The sequence below is a fragment of the Anomaloglossus baeobatrachus genome, chromosome 4 (genome assembly GCF_048569485.1).
Source record: "Anomaloglossus baeobatrachus isolate aAnoBae1 chromosome 4, aAnoBae1.hap1, whole genome shotgun sequence".
NCBI classification, from domain to species: Eukaryota; Metazoa; Chordata; class Amphibia; order Anura; family Aromobatidae; genus Anomaloglossus; species Anomaloglossus baeobatrachus.
In genome coordinates, this window is record NC_134356.1 from 53096355 (window position 1) to 53114607 (window position 18253).

The 18253-nt window shown below is 46.7% G+C and overlaps 1 protein-coding gene across 2 annotated transcripts in view; it reads left to right on the forward strand.

The window, feature by feature from the left end:
* The window catches only part of SPARC (secreted protein acidic and cysteine rich), a 32539-nt gene extending 28117 nt beyond the window's left edge, over positions 1 to 4422 (forward strand). For both annotated transcript variants that reach the window (XM_075344332.1, XM_075344333.1), the window contains exons 8-10: positions 94 to 242; positions 1472 to 1620; positions 3620 to 4422. In XM_075344332.1, coding sequence (XP_075200447.1) covers positions 94 to 242; positions 1472 to 1620; positions 3620 to 3648 — 327 coding nt within the window. In that variant the 3' untranslated portion in view covers positions 3649 to 4422. The remainder of the gene's footprint in view (positions 1 to 93; positions 243 to 1471; positions 1621 to 3619) is intronic.
* Positions 4423 to 18253: the final 13831 nt, after the last annotated feature.

Sequence of the window (18253 nt, forward strand, 5' to 3'; positions counted from 1 at the left end):
AGAGTGGCTTTTTTGCATTATTGACTTGCTCACAACTAAATAATATGACATTAGTTAGAAAACATCCACAGAACATATCTCCCTTTCCTTCAGGTGAAAAAGATCCATGAGAATGAAAAGCGTCTTGAAGCTGGAGACCACCCCATGGAGCTGCTGGCACGTGACTTTGAGAAGAACTACAACATGTATGTCTTCCCCGTTCACTGGCAGTTTGGACAACTGGACCAGCACCCCATTGATGGGTAAGTATTACTCTTATAATTAGAATATAACACCATATTTTTTATTTATTAGTTTTAAATTATCATATATACTAGAGTGTAAGCCGACCCTAGTATAAGCCGAGGCCCCTAAGTTTACCACAAAAACCTGGAAAAATTATTGACTCGAGTAAAAGCCTATAGTGGGAAATGCAGCAGCTACTGGTGAATTTCAAAAATAAAAATAGATACCAATAAACTGTAATGTGCCCATCCTTGTCCCCCATCCTGTAGTAATGTGCCCTGTAGTAATGTGCCCATCCTTGTACCCCCTTATAGTAAAGAGCCCATATTTTCTCCTATAGTAATGTGCCCATATTGTCTCCTTTAGTAATGTGCCCCTATTGTCTCCTGTAGTAATGTGCCCATATTGTCCCCTGTAGTAATATGCCCATATTGTCTCCTGTGGTAATGTGCCCATATGTTCTCTTGTAGTAATGTGCCCATATTGTCCCCTGTAGTAATGTGCCCATATTGTCCCCTGTACTAATGTGCCCATATTGTGTCCTGTAGTAATGTGCCCATATTGTCTCCTGTGGTAATGTGCCCATATTGTGTCCTGTAGTAATGTGCCCATATTGTGTCCTGTGGTAATATGCCCATATTGTCTCCTATGGTAATGTGCCCTGTAGTATGTGCCCCATCCTGTAGAATGTCCCCTTCTTGTCCCCTATTAGGCTGTTGTTCACATACACACAAAAAAAAAATTATTCTCACCTGTCCTCAGTTCCTGCGGTGCCCACTTACCTGTTTCTTGCGGACAGCAGGCACATAGACCCCTCGATGACCGCGACTGGTGCACACTGCATGGGGTCGCCACCGACGTCAGTGCTTTACTACAGTTAAATGCTTTGTGGCCGCAAAACATTCAACTGTAGTGGCTGCAATGGCTCCGTCTATTGGCCGCGATCACCGAGGTGTCTATGTGCCCGCTGTCCACAGGAAGCAGGTAAGAGGACACCGCGGGAGTGGAGGACAGGTGAGAATATTTTTTTGTGGGAACCTCACTCGAGTATAAGCCAAAATGGGCTGAAAAACTCGGCTTATACACGAATAGATACGGTAAGAGAAAATACAGTAGCTTTATGCATAAGTGGTCTGATATATGACATATGGACATATACTTTTATATATTGTACTACTGAAACAAGCTCGTGCCACTTCTTATTAATTCTCCAAAATAACCCATTCTTAATTTATTCTGTCCCTAGATATCTTTCCCACACCGAGCTGTCTCCTCTCCGCGCTCCTCTTATCCCCATGGAGCACTGCACAACTCGTTTCTTCGATGAATGCGATATCGACGATGACAAATACATTGCTTTAGATGAATGGGCCAAGTGCTTTGGAATCAAAGAGCGTAAGTACAAGTATCAGATAATTACTGGATATATATTATATACACTCTCATTAAAGTAGGTCAACAAGTTGTATATACGGTAGCTCTATTCAACGCATAAATTGAACAGAGCCATAACAGGGCACCGATAAAAGCTTTTTGGGCCCTATTGTACCTTGGCAAGACTTTGGGGCTGTTTCATTAAGACTAGCAATGTACGTACATTCGGCTCATTAGAATTAAGAGATGCACTATACTAAATTAATTTGGCACATTATCATTGGTGTGCTCCTCCGTACGCCTTCCCAACACCAACACTTTTGAATTTGTGAGCCAACCCTAGTCCTACTCCTCCCCAGTACTGCCAATTTTGGTGGACCTGGTTCAAACTGGTGCGAAAACTCCAAAAGTCACAAAATTTTGCCGCAACTCTGCATTGAACAAAAATTTGGTGACTTTTCAAAGCATTTTACTCCAGTTTACTGATGTAGAAGCTTTCATAAATCATCCCTTTGTTTTCATATAGAGTCATAAGGTGTTTTTCTGTTGGAACTATATGACATTTGCCCCAATCAAAAAATCAAGGTATACTCCATCGGATCATGCATTACAACTGGAGGCACCGGAGAGATGCACATGTATTTTTGCTACATGGTCCCAAGTTAAATTACTAGTCCAACATTGCGGAGTAGGTTCATCTATCAATGTTCTAATGGGTGTTGGAGATTAAATCTAAGTAATGCACAGAAGTAGATCTTCAGATTTGTGAATTGTGCGTTAGTGCACATGCTCCACTATTGTGTGTATGCTCGACAACCTCTGCTTACTTCTATGTCTTAACTATCTCTGACTTAATGAAGTTAATGGAGCAATGGTCACATATGTCCACTAATGCACCATCCACAGGAGAAGTTTTAGGATCCCCTTAATCAGGATTGGAGAAGATCCCAGCAGTTGGACCTCCAGTGATCATTCATTTCTCACCTCTTTTGTGAATAGATGATAAATGTGTTCAATAGAAATACATTATTAAGGTGAAATTTAAATCATGTACCGTATTTTTCGGATTATAAGATGCAGTTTTCCTCCTAAAAATTGGGGAGGAAAATGAGGGGTACGTCTTACAATCCGAATATAGCTTATTGGGGGGTGATGGAGAGGGGTAGCAGAAGGCAGGGGCAATGCTGCGGGCGCTTTGCTGTGGCGGCCGTGTGGGGTTGCGGTAGCTGTGCTGGGGCTGTGGGATGCTGTGCTGCAGTCGGTGCGGGCTTCAAATTATGGCATGTGCAGATGGAGCTATCGGCTCAAGATTTCATCTGTGCAAGCGCCTCCTCCGGCCCATTGATCTCCTAGCAGCGGACTTAAGGAAAATGGTGCCCGGAGGTGGAGCGTGTGCAGATGAGATCTCAGCTTGTCATTGAGCCGATCGCTCAATCTGCACACGCTCCGACTCTGGGTTTCATTTCTTTGAAGTCTGCACTGCCGACAGAGTCTGAGACGGCATCTGGGATACCCACCGCACCGACCATAGCATCGCCCTCCTCCACCACCGCCCTTGCCTCTTGTGACCCCGCTCCACCACCACTACCGCCTTCCCCTGGTAAGACACCACCAGATTATAAAACGGATCCCATTTTTTTCCACTTTTTTTTTATCTAAATTTGGGGTGTGTCTTATAAAACAAAAAATAAGGTACTTACTCAAAATACAATGGCTGCTGGTTTTCTTGACCAGGGATGAACCATCTTAAAGACATGGCCACCTATCTTTCCCAACTCCCCCATATACATGAGCACTCGGCTCAAGTAATAGAGTGGAAAAATCCCAAACTAACTCATCTGGCAATGGCTTATCTGCCTACAGAGCAATAATATTAGGTGATTAAAGTCCAACAACCCAATACTTCTGATTTAGGGGGAACCTTGGATGGTTGACCAATCCACCTATATTTTATCTAGTGTGTATTGGGGTTTACATGATCAATAAAGTAACATGCTCCATTTTTCTTTCTCTTTTGCAGAGGACATTGACCAGAACATGATCGTCTAAGTGACATCCATGGATTTTTGTCTCATCTGAAATTATTTGTGTAATATTTTATTTTGTATCTCCTCTTTCACATTCTAGTTTGTAATATTTGTCTCTCGGGGGTTGGGCGGCAAAACAAAAAAATGGTGCTAACTTTAGAACAGATTTTATTAACTGTGCTGAGACCAAGGCAACAAGACGCATTAGCGCTTGGAGGAGATGACAACGCGTCACCACTAGTTCAGAAATCCATTGTTTCTACCACATCGAATTTCCATCTTTTCACTCTTTTCTAATGTTTCTATCTCTCCAGCTCCTGACTTCCGACTTTTTATCCCTCTGAACAAAGATGAATAGAACAGCTTACAATGCTAGCTTCAAACCTCGTGTTGCCTATGTTCTCATTCTATTCCATGGCTACATCCCCCCCGAATGGAGTGTTAAAGCAGGACTTTAACCCCTTCTCTGCTGGAGTAGCCCCCCAAGTTTTGCCGAGAGACTCTAGCAATGAAGGGGTTAACCCCTGACTGGTATGCAGGGGTGGGCGGGTGGTGGGATTTCATTTGCGATGGGACGGATTTTCATACAAGTTTGCTGTGGGGAGGTTCCATCAAGAGTGGTTCTCCTGGAATGTCAATGTTGATTTAGACAGTTTGGCGTAAAAATCGAAAAAAACTGAGGCTCCTAAAAGAATAAAAAATTTAAAAGGATCTCCTTATATTTTGCTTTTCCTGAAACTGCTTTTTGTCACGTGCTTTAATGTGTAGATTGAAATAAAACATCATGATTATGATAGATTCTTGTTACCCAGAAATCCTCTAGTGTCAGGACTTCAGTGTATGTAGCCTATAGGACCAAATGTATGTGCTCTGAACAGATTTTCTGGTCATTTCTCATTTAGCTAAATATGTTCTTGAAATAGTCATTAAGGGAACTTCCATTTACTTACAAAAACCACCAAATAGGGGCTGACTGAGAGTCCTCAAAATTGTCATAGGCCCTGTGGAGACACGGGGCTCAGTGGGTGCTCTCGTCCACTAAAACCCACCGCCTTTAGAAAGATAGCGTGGCTCAGGGCTCATCCCAACTGAACGCCGGCCTCCTTAACCGTGGGCGTAACACTACTCAGACAACACAGGGTGAGGGAACCACAATAATTAGACTTTATTGGATGCCCAAACAATTAACGGCACATAACACATAACCAGCAAAACACACAAATGTAACAGGCAACAGAGTCTCACCCTTCCGCTGGCTCTTCAGGGATTTAGAATGTCCTTGCCTCAGAGGTTCCAGGGCTGCTTACTCCAATCCAGCAGCACCCCGCTTTTGGCGGGCACCCACCGAGAAAGGAATAGCGCCAGATTTAGGAATCTGGCTGAGGTCTGCAAAGTCTGTTCCAGGTGACTGAACTGTCCCAACCTGAGTGTCCTCCTTAGGTAGTCCTGTATGATGTTACAATCCTGGCAGCCAGAGTCGAAATCCCTAGGCTGTGGATATGGTCTCCAACCGGAACCGGAGTCCCTAGATTGAAGCCATAAGATATCCTGATCCTCTAGTCAGCTCCAAAGAGCTTAGACTGGATCTATCAGCATCCATCAACAACCTGGTGGCTTAAAGAAGTCCCTTTTATAGCCACAGCCTTCCACTTAGATACACTGCGTCCTCATCGATTGGTTGGACAAGAGCGCCTCTCCCATTGGATGAATCTCAAGCTGCATGGACAATCTTCATCCAAATGATGTCTACAGAAAAGGTCCAGTCACACTAAGCAACTTACCAGCGATCCCAACAACGATAGGGATCGCTGGTAAGTTGCTAGGAGGTTGCTGGTGAGATGTCACACTGCGACGCTCCAGCGATCCCACCAGCAACCTGACCTGGCAGGGATCGCTGGAGCGAGGCTATACGAGTTGCTGGTGAGCTCACCAGCAACCAGTGACCAGCCCCCAGCGCCGCGTGGAAGATGCTGCGCTTGGTAACTAAGGTAAATATCGGGTAACCAACCCGATATTTACCTTGGTTATCAGTGCACGCAGCTACACGTGCAGAGAGCATGGAGCAGCGCACACTGAGCGCTGGCTCCCTTGTCTCCTAGTTACAGCACACATCGGGTTAATTACCCGATGTGTGCTGCAGCTAAATGTGCACAGAGCAGGGAGCAGCACACACCGCTTAGCGCTGGCTCCCTGCTCTCCTAGTTACAGCACACATCGGGTTAATTACCCGATGTGTGCTGCAGCTAAATGTGCACAGAGCAGGGAGCAGCGCACACCGCTTAGCGCTGGCTCCTTGCTCTCCTAGTTACAGCACACATCGGGTTAATTACCCGATGTGTGCTGCAGCTAAATGTGCACAGAGCAGGGAGCAGCGCACAATGCTTAGCGCTGGCTCCCTGCTCTCCTAGCTACAGCACACATCGGGTTAATTAACCCGATGTGTCCTGCAGCTACATGTGCACAGAGCAGGAGCCGGCACTGACAGTGAGAGCGGCGGAGGCTGGTAACAAAGGTAAATATCAGGTAACCAAGGACAGGGCTTCTTGGTTACCCGATGTTTACATTGGTTACCAGCCTCCACAGAAGCCGGCTCCTGCTGCCTGCACATTTAGTTGTTGCTGTCTCGCTGTCACACACAGCGATCTGTGCTTCACAGCGGGACAGCAACAACTAAAAAATGGCCCAGGACATTCAGCAACAACCAACGACCTCACAGCAGGGGCCAGGTTGTTGCTGGATGTCACACACAGCAACATCGCTAGCAACGTCACAAAAGTTGTTCGTTAGCAGCGATGTTGCTAGCGATGTTGCTTAGTGTGACGGGGCCTAAAGACTGAAGATATCTACATGGAGTCTGCAAGTCACAGACTCAACAATGGCTACTAAGGTAATCGCATTAGCAATACACAACTACAATACAATGGTTACTGGAAAAGTCTGGAGAACAATACGTCTGGCTTTCAGTGGCCAACACAATTACATTGAGTCAACAAGAGTCTTGTAAAAACAATGAGGGACTTCTCCCCCGTCTATAGACAATTTATCATGCTGTCTGGCTGAATTTGAAGAAACTTTAACCCATGAGAGTCCATGTCGTCACAGGCCCCATATCCTGTAGAGCAGTGTTTCCCAACTCCAGTCCTCACGGCCCCCAACCGGTCATGTTTTCTGGATTTCCTTAGCATTGCATAGGTGATGGAAGCATTATCATGGCATCACCTGTGCAAAGCTAAGGAAATCCTGAAACCATGACCTGTTGGGGGCCGTGAGGACTGGAGTTTGGGAATCACTGCTGTAGAGCCTAATTTATCATTGGTAGCCCACTGGTAGTCTTCTGTGTTCTTGGAAAATTGTGCCCTAGTTAGAAGCCACCTTATCTGATTTATCTTCTCACAGACTTCAGATCAAAATAATCTTTGGTTGATACACAGCTTCATCGAGAAGAAACTTACCCCAACCATATCCCATAATCTAAACTTGATCAATTTACAATAGGAGTCACACTGTCCATATAGCTAAGCCCTGACCCATCAGTGGTTCTCTACCTGTAGATGGAAGTTTTCTGGAGGAGATGTATGGCTCAAAATCTTGTGAAATTTGGTTTAAAATCTTGTGGAATTTTCATTCATATCTTCTAGTTCAATATTTTTCAGCTAATAGATATCCAGTTTTGCCACATATATGAAAGAGTCCACCTACCCCATGTATGGGGAAGTCCACCTAACCCATGTATGGAGGAGTCCACCTACCCCATGTATGGAGGAGTCCACCTGCCCCATGTACGGAGGAGTCCACCTACCCCATGTACGGAGGAGTCCACCTACCCCATGTACGGAGGAGCCCACCTGCCCCATGTACGGAGGAGTCCACCTGCCCCATGTACGGAGGAGTCCACCTGCCCCATGTACGGAGGAGTCCACCTGCCCTATGTACGGAGGAGTCCACTTGCCCCACGTACGGAGGAGTCCACCTGCCCCACGTACGGAGGAGTCCACCTGCCCCATGTACGGAGGAGTCCACCTGCCCCATGTACGGAGGAGTCCACCTGCCCCATGTACGGAGGAATCCACCTGCCCCATGTACGGAGGAGTCCACCTTCCCCATGTACGGCGGAGTCCACCTGCCCCATATACGGAGGAGTCCACTTACCACATGTATGGAGCAGTCCACCTACAACATGTATGGAGGAGTCCACCTACCACATGTGTGGAGAGGAGCCACCTACCACATATATGGAGGAGTCTTCCTACCACATGTATGGAAGAGTCCACCTACCACATGTATGGAGGAGTCCACCTACCACATGTATGGAGGAGTCCACCTACCACATATATGGAGGAGTCCACCTACCACATGTATGGAGGAGTTCACCTACCACATGTATGGAGGAGTCCACCTACCACATGTATGGAGGAGTCCACCTACCACATGTATGGAGGAGTCCTCCTACCACATGTATGGAAGAGTCCACCTACCACATGTATGGAGGAGTCCACCTACCACATGTATGGAGGAGTCCACCTACCCCATGTATGGAGGAGTCCACCTGCCCCATGTACGGAGGAGTCCACCTACCCCATGTACGGAGGAGTCCACCTACCCCATGTACGGAGGAGCCCACCTGCCCCATGTACGGAGGAGTCCACCTGCCCCATGTACGGAGGAGTCCACCTGCCCCATGTACGGAGGAGACCACCTGCCCTATGTACGGAGGAGTCCACTTGCCCCACGTACGGAGGAGTCCACCTGCCCCATGTACGGAGGAGTCCACCTGCCCCATGTACGGAGGAGTCCACCTGCCCCATGTACGGAGGAGTCCACCTGCCCCATGTACGGAGGAGTCCAGCTGCCCCATGTACGGAGGAGTCCACCTTCCCCATGTACGGCGGAGTCCACCTGCCCCATATACGGAGGAGTCCACTTAACACATGTATGGAGCAGTCCACCTACAACATGTATGGAGGAGTCCACCTACCACATGTGTGGAGAGGAGCCACCTACCACATATATGGAGGAGTCTTCCTACCACATGTATGGAAGAGTCCACCTACCACATGTATGGAGGAGTCCACCTACCACATGTATGGAGGAGTCCACCTACCACATGTATGGAGGAGTCCACCTACCACATGTATGGAGGAGTTCACCTACCACATGTATGGAGGAGTCCACCTACCACATGTATGGAGGAGTCCACCTACCACATGTATGGAGGAGTCCTCCTACCACATGTATGGAAGAGTCCACCTACCACATGTATGGAGGAGTCCACCTACCACATGTATGGAGGAGTCCACCTACCACATGTATGGAGGAGTCCACCTACCACATGTATGGAGGAGTCCACCCACCACATGTATGGAGGAGTCCACCTACCACATGTATGGAGGAGTTCACCTACCACATGTATGGAGGAGTCCACCTACCACATGTATGGAGGAGTCCACCTACCACATGTATGGAGGAGTCCACCTACCACATGTATGGAGGAGTCCACCTACCACATGTATGGAGGAGTTCACCTACCACATATATGGAGGTGTCCACCTAATCTAATCAATCTTATATTAACACCCAAAGACACACCTTAGATGATGCCTTTGATGACCACATAACATGCAGAAACAGGGTCCACAAAGGTCCAAATCTACGGTCATGTCATGAATGCTTAATGTGGGAAAATCTCTCTACAACTGATTGTGTGGACAATACTCTAGGAGGTATAACTGGCCCCACATACACCCCCTGCATTATAACCATAGTAGAGGTATTAAAACCATCCCAAATTTACAGGACTGTAATATATTTTTACAAACGGGCCCCCCAAAAATTATAATATACTTCTTTTATAAAGTAATTTTGCTATTGGGTGGCAACAACCTGTGCAAAATGTCTGTCCATAGAGGAACAGCAGTGGTAGCAAACAAGAAAGTGAGAAGATTATGGAAAATGGGGTGAAAAGAGAAACAAACAGAACGTGGCAAAATTTCATCTTTACGACAGAGTTCATATGTCAAAGTCAAATTGTTGTAAAGCGACACCATTTTGCCACAATTATGTGTGAGTCACTGAAAATACTGTGATTTAGCTTTGATGTTTGTACTCACTCATATGGATATGTAAGGATGGTGATAGTGTGCCCCTTTTAAGAATATAGAACGTGTTGACCCTTAATGGTCTAATGGTTCCCCATTCAGGAACGGCTGAAAAAATAGATGTGTATGCATGTGACGGTCCTAAAACAGTTATATTCATAGAAAGTTAACGAGATTAATGGTTATAGCGTTTATAAAGAGTAGAGATGAGCAAGCCCAAGGTTTGGTGATCGTACCAACACAGACTTTACAAAAAAGACAGAGTTCGGGTGCTTTACGTATGAACACCACCGCTTCCAGCTGGGCGGCTTCCAGTATTTGATTGGCTCACTCTGGGGGTAACAACAGCGTGATCGGATGTAGTGTGCACCAAACCAAAAAAAAAAAAATAATGGAAAATCCGCACCAACCCGCCCTTGGAAGTGATCTGGTAAATGGCTGGTTGCATTTTGGCAGAAACCCAAACTGCCCAATTAATGACTTCCACTGGGGTTCAGGTCAACTCCGGGTCCCAAATCGAACTTTATCAAAAGACCGGCTGAGCACCCGAAGCTAACTTCCACAGGTCCGCTCATCTCTAATCAAAAGGCAATCAACTTGAAAGTTCCAATAATCTCACAAGAAGTAGTCTCTGAATGGCTCTTACTGGGAGTAAAACCAAAGTTAAAAAAAAACACAAAACTCCGTCCTTCTTCCATCGGAAGTGATCTGTTTATGGCTGGCTGTATGTGGACGGAGAGCTGAAATGCCCAATTCAGATCAAGTCCGAGTCCCAAACTAAACTTTATCTAAAGACCAGCTGAAGCCGACAAACCCAAACTTCCATGGGTCCGCTCATCTCTAGTCACTATGTATCAGTCCCTTATACTGAGGAACCAATCTCTACACCATTTTTGCGATAGCAGCATTTTCTCTAACATACATCAGGGGGTATATATGTCCTTATAGCACTGATCCTATGCTGCCCTCTGACCCAGACATCACCTGCTACTCAATTCACCAATTATCAAAAGACACGGGTCAACATTTGCTCCTAATGAGTGGTACCTTGGACATCATCATTGCCAGCAGTGGCATCTTGCCGAAGCATTTTCTGACTGGGGCTTACACATATCACATCCCAAAGCACAGGATTGCATATACAGTTAGGTCCAGAAATATTTGGACAGTGACACAATTTTCGCGAGTTGGGCTCTGCATGCCACCACATTGGATTTGAAATGAAACCTCTACAACAGAATTCAAGTGCAGATTGTAACGTTTAATTTGAAGGTTTGAACAAAAATATCTGATAGAAATTGTAGGAATTGTACACATTTCTTTACAAACACTCCACATTTTAGGAGGTCAAAAGTAATTCGACAAATAAACCAAACCCAAACAAAATATTTTTATTTTCAATATTTTGTTGCGAATCCTTTGGAGGCAATCACTGCCTTAAGTCTGGAACCCATGGACATCACCAAACGCTGGGTTTCCTCCTTCTTAATGCTTTGCCAGGCTTTTACAGCTGCAGCCTTCAGGTCTTGCTTGTTTGTGGGTCTTTCCGTCTTAAGTCTGGATTTGAGCAAGTGAAATGCATGCTCAATTGGGTTAAGATCTGGTGATTGACTTGGCCATTGCAGAATGTTCCACTTTTTTGCACTCATGAACTCCTGGGTAGCTTTGGCTGTATGCTTGGGGTCATTGTCCATCTGTACTATGAAGCGCCGTCCGATCAACTTTGCGGCATTTGGCTGAATCTGGGCTGAAAGTATATCCCGGTACACTTCAGAATTCATCCGGCTACTCTTGTCTGCTGTTATGTCATCAATAACACAAGTGACCCAGTGCCATTGAAAGCCATGCATGCCCATACCATCACGTTGCCTCCACCATGTTTTACAGAGGATGTGGTGTGCCTTGGATCATGTGCCGTTCCCTTTGTTCTCCAAACTTTTTTCTTCCCATCATTCTGGTACAGGTTGATCTTTGTCTCATCTGTCCATAGAACACTTTTCCAGAACTGAGCTGGCTTCATGAGGTGTTTTTCAGCAAATTTAACTCTGGCCTGTCTATTTTTGGAATTGATGAATGGTTTGCATCTAGATGTGAACCCTTTGTATTTACTTTCATGGAGTCTTCTCTTTACTGTTGACTTAGAGACAGATACACCTACTTCACTGAGAGTGTTCTGGACTTCAGTTGATGTTGTGAACGGGTTCTTCTTCACCAAAGAAAGTATGCGGCGATCATCCACCACTGTTGTCATCCGTGGACGCCCAGGCCTTTTTGAGTTCCCAAGCTCACCAGTCAATTCCTTTTTTCTCAGAATGTACCCGTCTGTTGATTTTGCTACTCCAAGCATGTCTGCTATCTCTCTGATGGATTTTTTCTTTTTTTTCAGCCTCAGGATGTTCTGCTTCACCTCAATTGAGAGTTCCTTAGACCGCATGTTGTCTGGTCACAGCAACAGCTTCCAAATGCAAAACCACACACCTGTAATCAACCCCAGACCTTTTAACTACTTCATTGATTACAGGTTAACGAGGGAGACGCCTACAGAGTTAATTGCAGCCCTTAGAGTCCCTTGTCCAATTACTTTTGGTCCCTTGAAAAAGAGGAGGCTATGCATTACAGAGCTATGATTCCTAAACCCTTTCTCCGATTTGGATGTGAAAACTCTCATATTGCAGCTGGGAGTGTGCACTTTCAGCCCATATTATATATATAATTGTATTTCTGAACATGTTTTTGTAAACAGCTAAAATAACAAAACTTGTGTCACTGTCCAAATATTTCTGGACCTAACTGTATATGACAGTTACATAGTAATGATGAAATATAAGTGGTATTTTCATCTTAACACAGTTAATAGTAACCCAGTGGAACCAACAGAGGATCAATCCTTGGCAGTTTATTGTAGGGTTAAGGTAATATAAGTCCATCATTCCTGTTAGAGGGTGATGGACCCATGTTTATGTTTTTTTACATGGATTTAATACTTCATTACAAACACTCAAGGTTAGGCCAGTTCACAAACATTTTTCACTGATGTGTTAAAAACACATTTGTACCTCTGTGTGCTGTGACTCAGGGTACATGTGTGTTCTCCATGTGCTATCCGTGATCTGTGATCAGTGCTAGCACATGCAGATCAGGTACTCCAAATTCACCTGTCCCCGCTCCTGCTGTACATGGTGCTGATATCTCTTGCGATGCTGTGTCCGGCCGCTGCTGTGTGACCGCTGCTGCTACTTTCGGGTCGGCTTTGTAGTGCATATTCATGAGAGTAATTAGCCGGCTAGGAAGCAGCAGCCAGCAGCGGCTGAACACAGCGTCGCTGGAGAAGGTGAGTATAAAAAGCTTTTTATTTCAAAGATACGTTTTTTTCTGGTACGTGTTTCATGGATCACACCATAGTGTGGTCCGTGGGATATCAGTGATGGCTGAAAAAAACGGACTTGTTACCGTGTGGAAACACAGACACGCCTGTACTCCACATGGAAACACATAAGTAAAAAATCACTGATGTGTACGCCGACCCATTGATTATAATGGGTCTGTGTATGTGTAATAACCTGCAGGTAACGGGATACGCAAGGACTGCATGGAACCACGGGGGTTAATCAATGCAAATTTAATAACATATTGCACAACACAGGTGGAGGAATAGTGCGGGAACGGAGGGAGAGAAAAGCGGGAATGTGCACAGCAGTAGATATAATGTAATATACATACAATCACTTTGAATAGCTTGTCAAGGGTGGGAAGCCTCAGATTGTACTCCCAAAAGCAAAACACAAAAATCCTTATTAAACAAAAAAAACCGCAGAGTCCTTGTTACCTTACTTGTATAACACAGTGCAGAGTCTTTTCCTATCTGTCCCTAACTAAAGTAGTGTGCATACTTAACTGCAGATTTCAGCGTGGGGTACCTCGTCACCGTTGGGGCCCGTATTCCGCCGCAGACACCTCTAAAGTTCAGTCTTTGTCCCGGATCTGTAATTTGCCCGTGCTGTCTGGCTCCTCGCTCCACATCCAGCCTTTCTTGGATCTGTGTCTTGGGGAGATGTCACGCAACACTCAGGTACTTGGACCTTGTTCAGCAGGGCAGAATGCGGCCTTGCCTTCTTCAGCACGTCCGAACACACACACCTCAGCATAAACAGCTACCAAACAAAACTAGCTGCTCCTCACATCCTGTTCAGGACTGTACCAAGTAAATCAAGCAGCAGGGGGTTTGTGCCCGCTGTTCTTTGTTTTGACAGCAGGTGGCAGCATAACAAGGAAAAGTCCACAGTCTTCCAACCTATATATGTAAATGTTAACAGGTCTTACATTTCCCCCCCTCTTTAACCTTGGCCGTCCCGGTCGATACTCTCCTGAGGCGCTCTGCACAGGGGCACACGGTGGCAACTCCTGCCCTGCTTCACAGACAGAACACACAAATTCATCTGCCAAGTACCGATCAGGGGGAATACCAGCATTAGCCCGCTCAGTCCGGCGTGGTACTACGGCTAAGTCACCAGACGTCGGCGCCGTATCAGGGAGTACAGTATTCTCGTCCCCATCTCTGGCGATTGGTGACTCCTGCTCTGCAGGGTTGGCACCTGTGTCTTGAACGGATGGGGGCGTGGATCTCTCCCAGTCTGCTGGGTTGGCCGGGGCCCGCCACTATTCTTCATCGTCAGAGCCCTCTTCGAGGGTAACAGGAACGGGCACGGGCACCGTCTCCGAGGTACTTTGTCTGGTCCTGTCTTCTGAATAGCAGGGCCTCAGCATATTACGATGCAGGATGAGGGTGTCGCCTCTTCGCTCACCTCTCACTTCGTATACTGATCCGTGGGGCGAGATTCTTCTGATCACAATGTACGGCTCTGTTTTCCAGTGCTCGCTCAACTTGTATCTCGGGTGCTTCTCTGCAACTAGTACTCGGTCCCCTGGCAAGAACGGGGTTTCACACACAGGTTTCCGCTGTGGATGTGTCTTTTCTTGCAACCGCTTGGTGACAATTCGATGGATAGTCTCCAGCCGCCGACGGTGACAGTCAACCCAGGAACCCACACTCTGACCTTCACTGATCTCGGGGGGAGCCAGGTTGAACTCTTCTATGCCTCTTCCGGCTCTTCCAAACAGTAGCACGTACGGGGTGTACCCAGTGGTGGAGTGGACACGATTATTGTACGCCCACACGAGTTCTGCGAGATAGCCGGGCCAGTGATTCTTACGATCATCCTCCAACGTGCGTAGCATTTGTAGGAGGGTCCGGTTAAATCTCTCGCAGGCTCCGTTGCCCTGTGGATGATAAGGCGTAGTCCTTGACTTCTGCATTCCGTAAATCCTTTGCAGCTCTCTCATGACACCGCCCTGAAAGCAAGCCCCTTGGTCGGAATGTATTCTTTTGGGGCAGCCGTACACCCGGATAAAGTCATCACTGATGGCTCGAGCAGCTGATTCAGCCGTCTGATCTCTGGTGGGCGTCACCACCGCAAATTTGGAGAATTGATCTGTCATCACAAGGCAGAACTGATAGCCCCAGTGGGAGTGACCAATCTTCAGATAATCGATCATGAGTACTTCCAACGGCTCTTTGGTTACAATAGTCTGTACTGGTGCTCGCTGTGGGGGAGCTTTACTTAACTCACAGGAACGGCACAGTTTACAGGCCTTCTCTACTGCCCGAAGCATCTGAGGACAGTATACTATTCTTTGCAACCACTGGTAAGTGTTGTCCGGTCCAAAATGGGCTCCCTTCTCATGCGCCTCTCGGGCCAATGGTACTGCCATCTTCTGGGGTATCACTACTTGCCACCGCACTTCCAACTCTGTAGCTAGGTGCACCTTCCGACACAGCATCCCTTCTTGCACCGACAGCTTATCCCACTGGCTGAGAATCTGGAGGGCCACGTGCGACAGCGTGGCCCGTATTTCCTTTCTAGGCTTGCGCTGCTGGATCACCCACTCTTTCACTTGAAGCAGTTCTGGGTCAGATGACTGGATTTTCACCCATTCCTCTCTGGTTTGGCCAAGCAGGCATGAAGTCGTGCCCGACGTAATTTCCAGCATACCAGCCTCTACCAATTGAGCGGTGAATTTACTGAAGTCCGGAATTTCGTCTTCCTCCAACTGTTCATCTCTCTCCCCCACTGGGGCTTCGGTGGTAACATGAGAAAGGGCATCCGCATTCTGATTTTCATGCTTGGAGCAGTACTGCACATGATAATTGTATCTGGAGAGTCCTGCCAGCCACCTCTGTTCCATTGCTCCCAGTTTGGCGGTGGAGATGTGAGCCAGGGGATTATTATCCGTATAGACTTCAATTTGGGCTCCCGTGAGATATTCCGAGAACCTTTCGGTTATTGCCCATACTAGTGCCAGTAACTCCAGCCGAAAGGAACTGTAATTCTCGGGGTTGCGCTCAGCTTCCCGTAACGTCCGACTTCCATATGCAATCACCCGTTCAGTACCATTCTGTACCTGGGCCAGTACTGCACCCAGGCCGTAGAGGCTTGCGTCTGTATACAACCGAAAAGGGAGGTTATAGTCTGCGTAGGCAAGCACAGGGGCGCTAACCAAGGCCTCTTTCAATCGGTGTAAGGCTTCTGCTTGTCTTGGTCCCCAGCAAATTTTCTGTGCTTTTGGTCCTTTCACAGTCCCTCGGAGCAATTCGTGCAAAGGTTCTGCCTCCTTCGCGAAATCTTTGATAAAGCGACGGTAATATCCGGCTAGCCCCAGGAAAGCTCGAACCTCCCGCACTGTGCTGGGTGTGGGCCATTGTAGCACTGCTCTCACTTTCCCATCGGAGGGCTGTACGCCGGCTTCCGACACCTTGTGTCCGAGATATTCAATCTCTTCCTGAAAGATCCGGCATTTTTTTGGTTTCAGTTTAAGCCCATGGGCCCGTAACCGCTGAAACACTTGACCCAGGTTTTCTAGATGTTTTTCGAAGGTTGCAGAATGCACTACTATGTCATCCAGGTAAATCAACGTGGCCTCGAAGTTCATGTCTCCAAGGCAACTTTCCATGAGGCGCTGAAAAGTTCCTGGGGAATTATTTAGTCCAAACGGCATGCGATTGAACTCAAAGAGTCCCATGGGTACAATAAATGCGGTCTTGGCCTTGTCTTTCTCTGCCACAGGGACCTGCCAATATCCGCTGGCCAGATCAAGGGAGGAGAAGTAACGTGCCTTTCCCAGTGCCGACAGGGACTCCTCTATCCGGGGCAGAGGGTAGGAATCACGAACCGTGCATCCATTAAGCTTGCGGTAGTCAACACAGAAGCGGGTAGACCCATCCTTTTTCTTGACCAGCACGATTGGGGCAGCCCATGGACTCTGACTTTCTCTTACCACCCCGCTCTTCAGCATCTGCGCCAAGAGCTCTTTCACCTCTTGGTAGTACTTTGGGGGTATTTGTCTGTACCTTTCCCTGATCGGTGGGGCATCTCCCGTGGGTATTTCATGCTGAATCCTGCCGACTACGCCAAATGTAATAACCTGCAGGTAACGGGATACGCAAGGACTGCACGGAACCACAGGGGTTAATCAATGCAAATTTAATAACATATTGCACAACACAGGTGGAGGAATAGTGCGGGAACGGAGGGAGAGAAAAGCGGGAATGTGCACAGCAGTAGATATAATGTAATATACATACAATCACTTTGAATTGCTTGTCAAGGGTGGGAAGCCTCAGATTGTACTCCCAAAAGCAAAACACAAAAATCCTTATTAAACAAAAAAAACCGCAGAGTCCTTGTTACCTTACTTGTATAATACAGTGCAGAGTTTTTTCCTATCTGTCCCTAACTAAAAGTAGTGTGCACACTTACCTGCAGATTTCAGCGTGGGGTACCTCGTCACCGTTGGGGCCCGTATTCCTCCGCAGACACCTCTAAAGTTCAGTCTTTGTCCCGGATCTGTAATTTGCCCGTGCTGTCTGGCTCCTCGCTCCACATCCAGCCTTTCTTGGATCTGTGTCTTGGGGAGATGTCACGCAACACTCAGGTACTTGGACCTTGTTCAGCAGGGCAGAATGCGGCCTTGCCTTCTTCAGCACGTCCGAACACACACACCTCAGCATAAACAGCTACCAAACAAAACTAGCTCCTCCTCACATCCTGTTCAGTACTGTACCAAGTAAATCAAGCAGCAGGGGGTTTGTGCCTGCTGTTCTTTGTTTTGACAGCAGGTGGCAGCATAACAAGGAAAAGTCCACAGTCTTCTAACCTATATATGTAAATGTTAACAGGTCTTACATATGTCCGTGATTCTGGTACGTATAAAAAATGTCACATACGTACCAGAATCACTGACGTGTGAAAGAGGTCTTAGGCAAAGTTCATGAATCCATTTTTCACGTACGACTCACATCTGTCCTATTCACAATTAAAGTCTATGTGGCTGTTCACATTTCCATGTTTTTTGACAAACAGAATGTCCAGTAATCCTCTTTAAAGATAAAAACTTTATGCCATATTCTGAGATTAGTACAAAAATTAAACAAATAAACAGTATTACCTACCCTCTCCGGGTCCAGCGTTGGGTTTC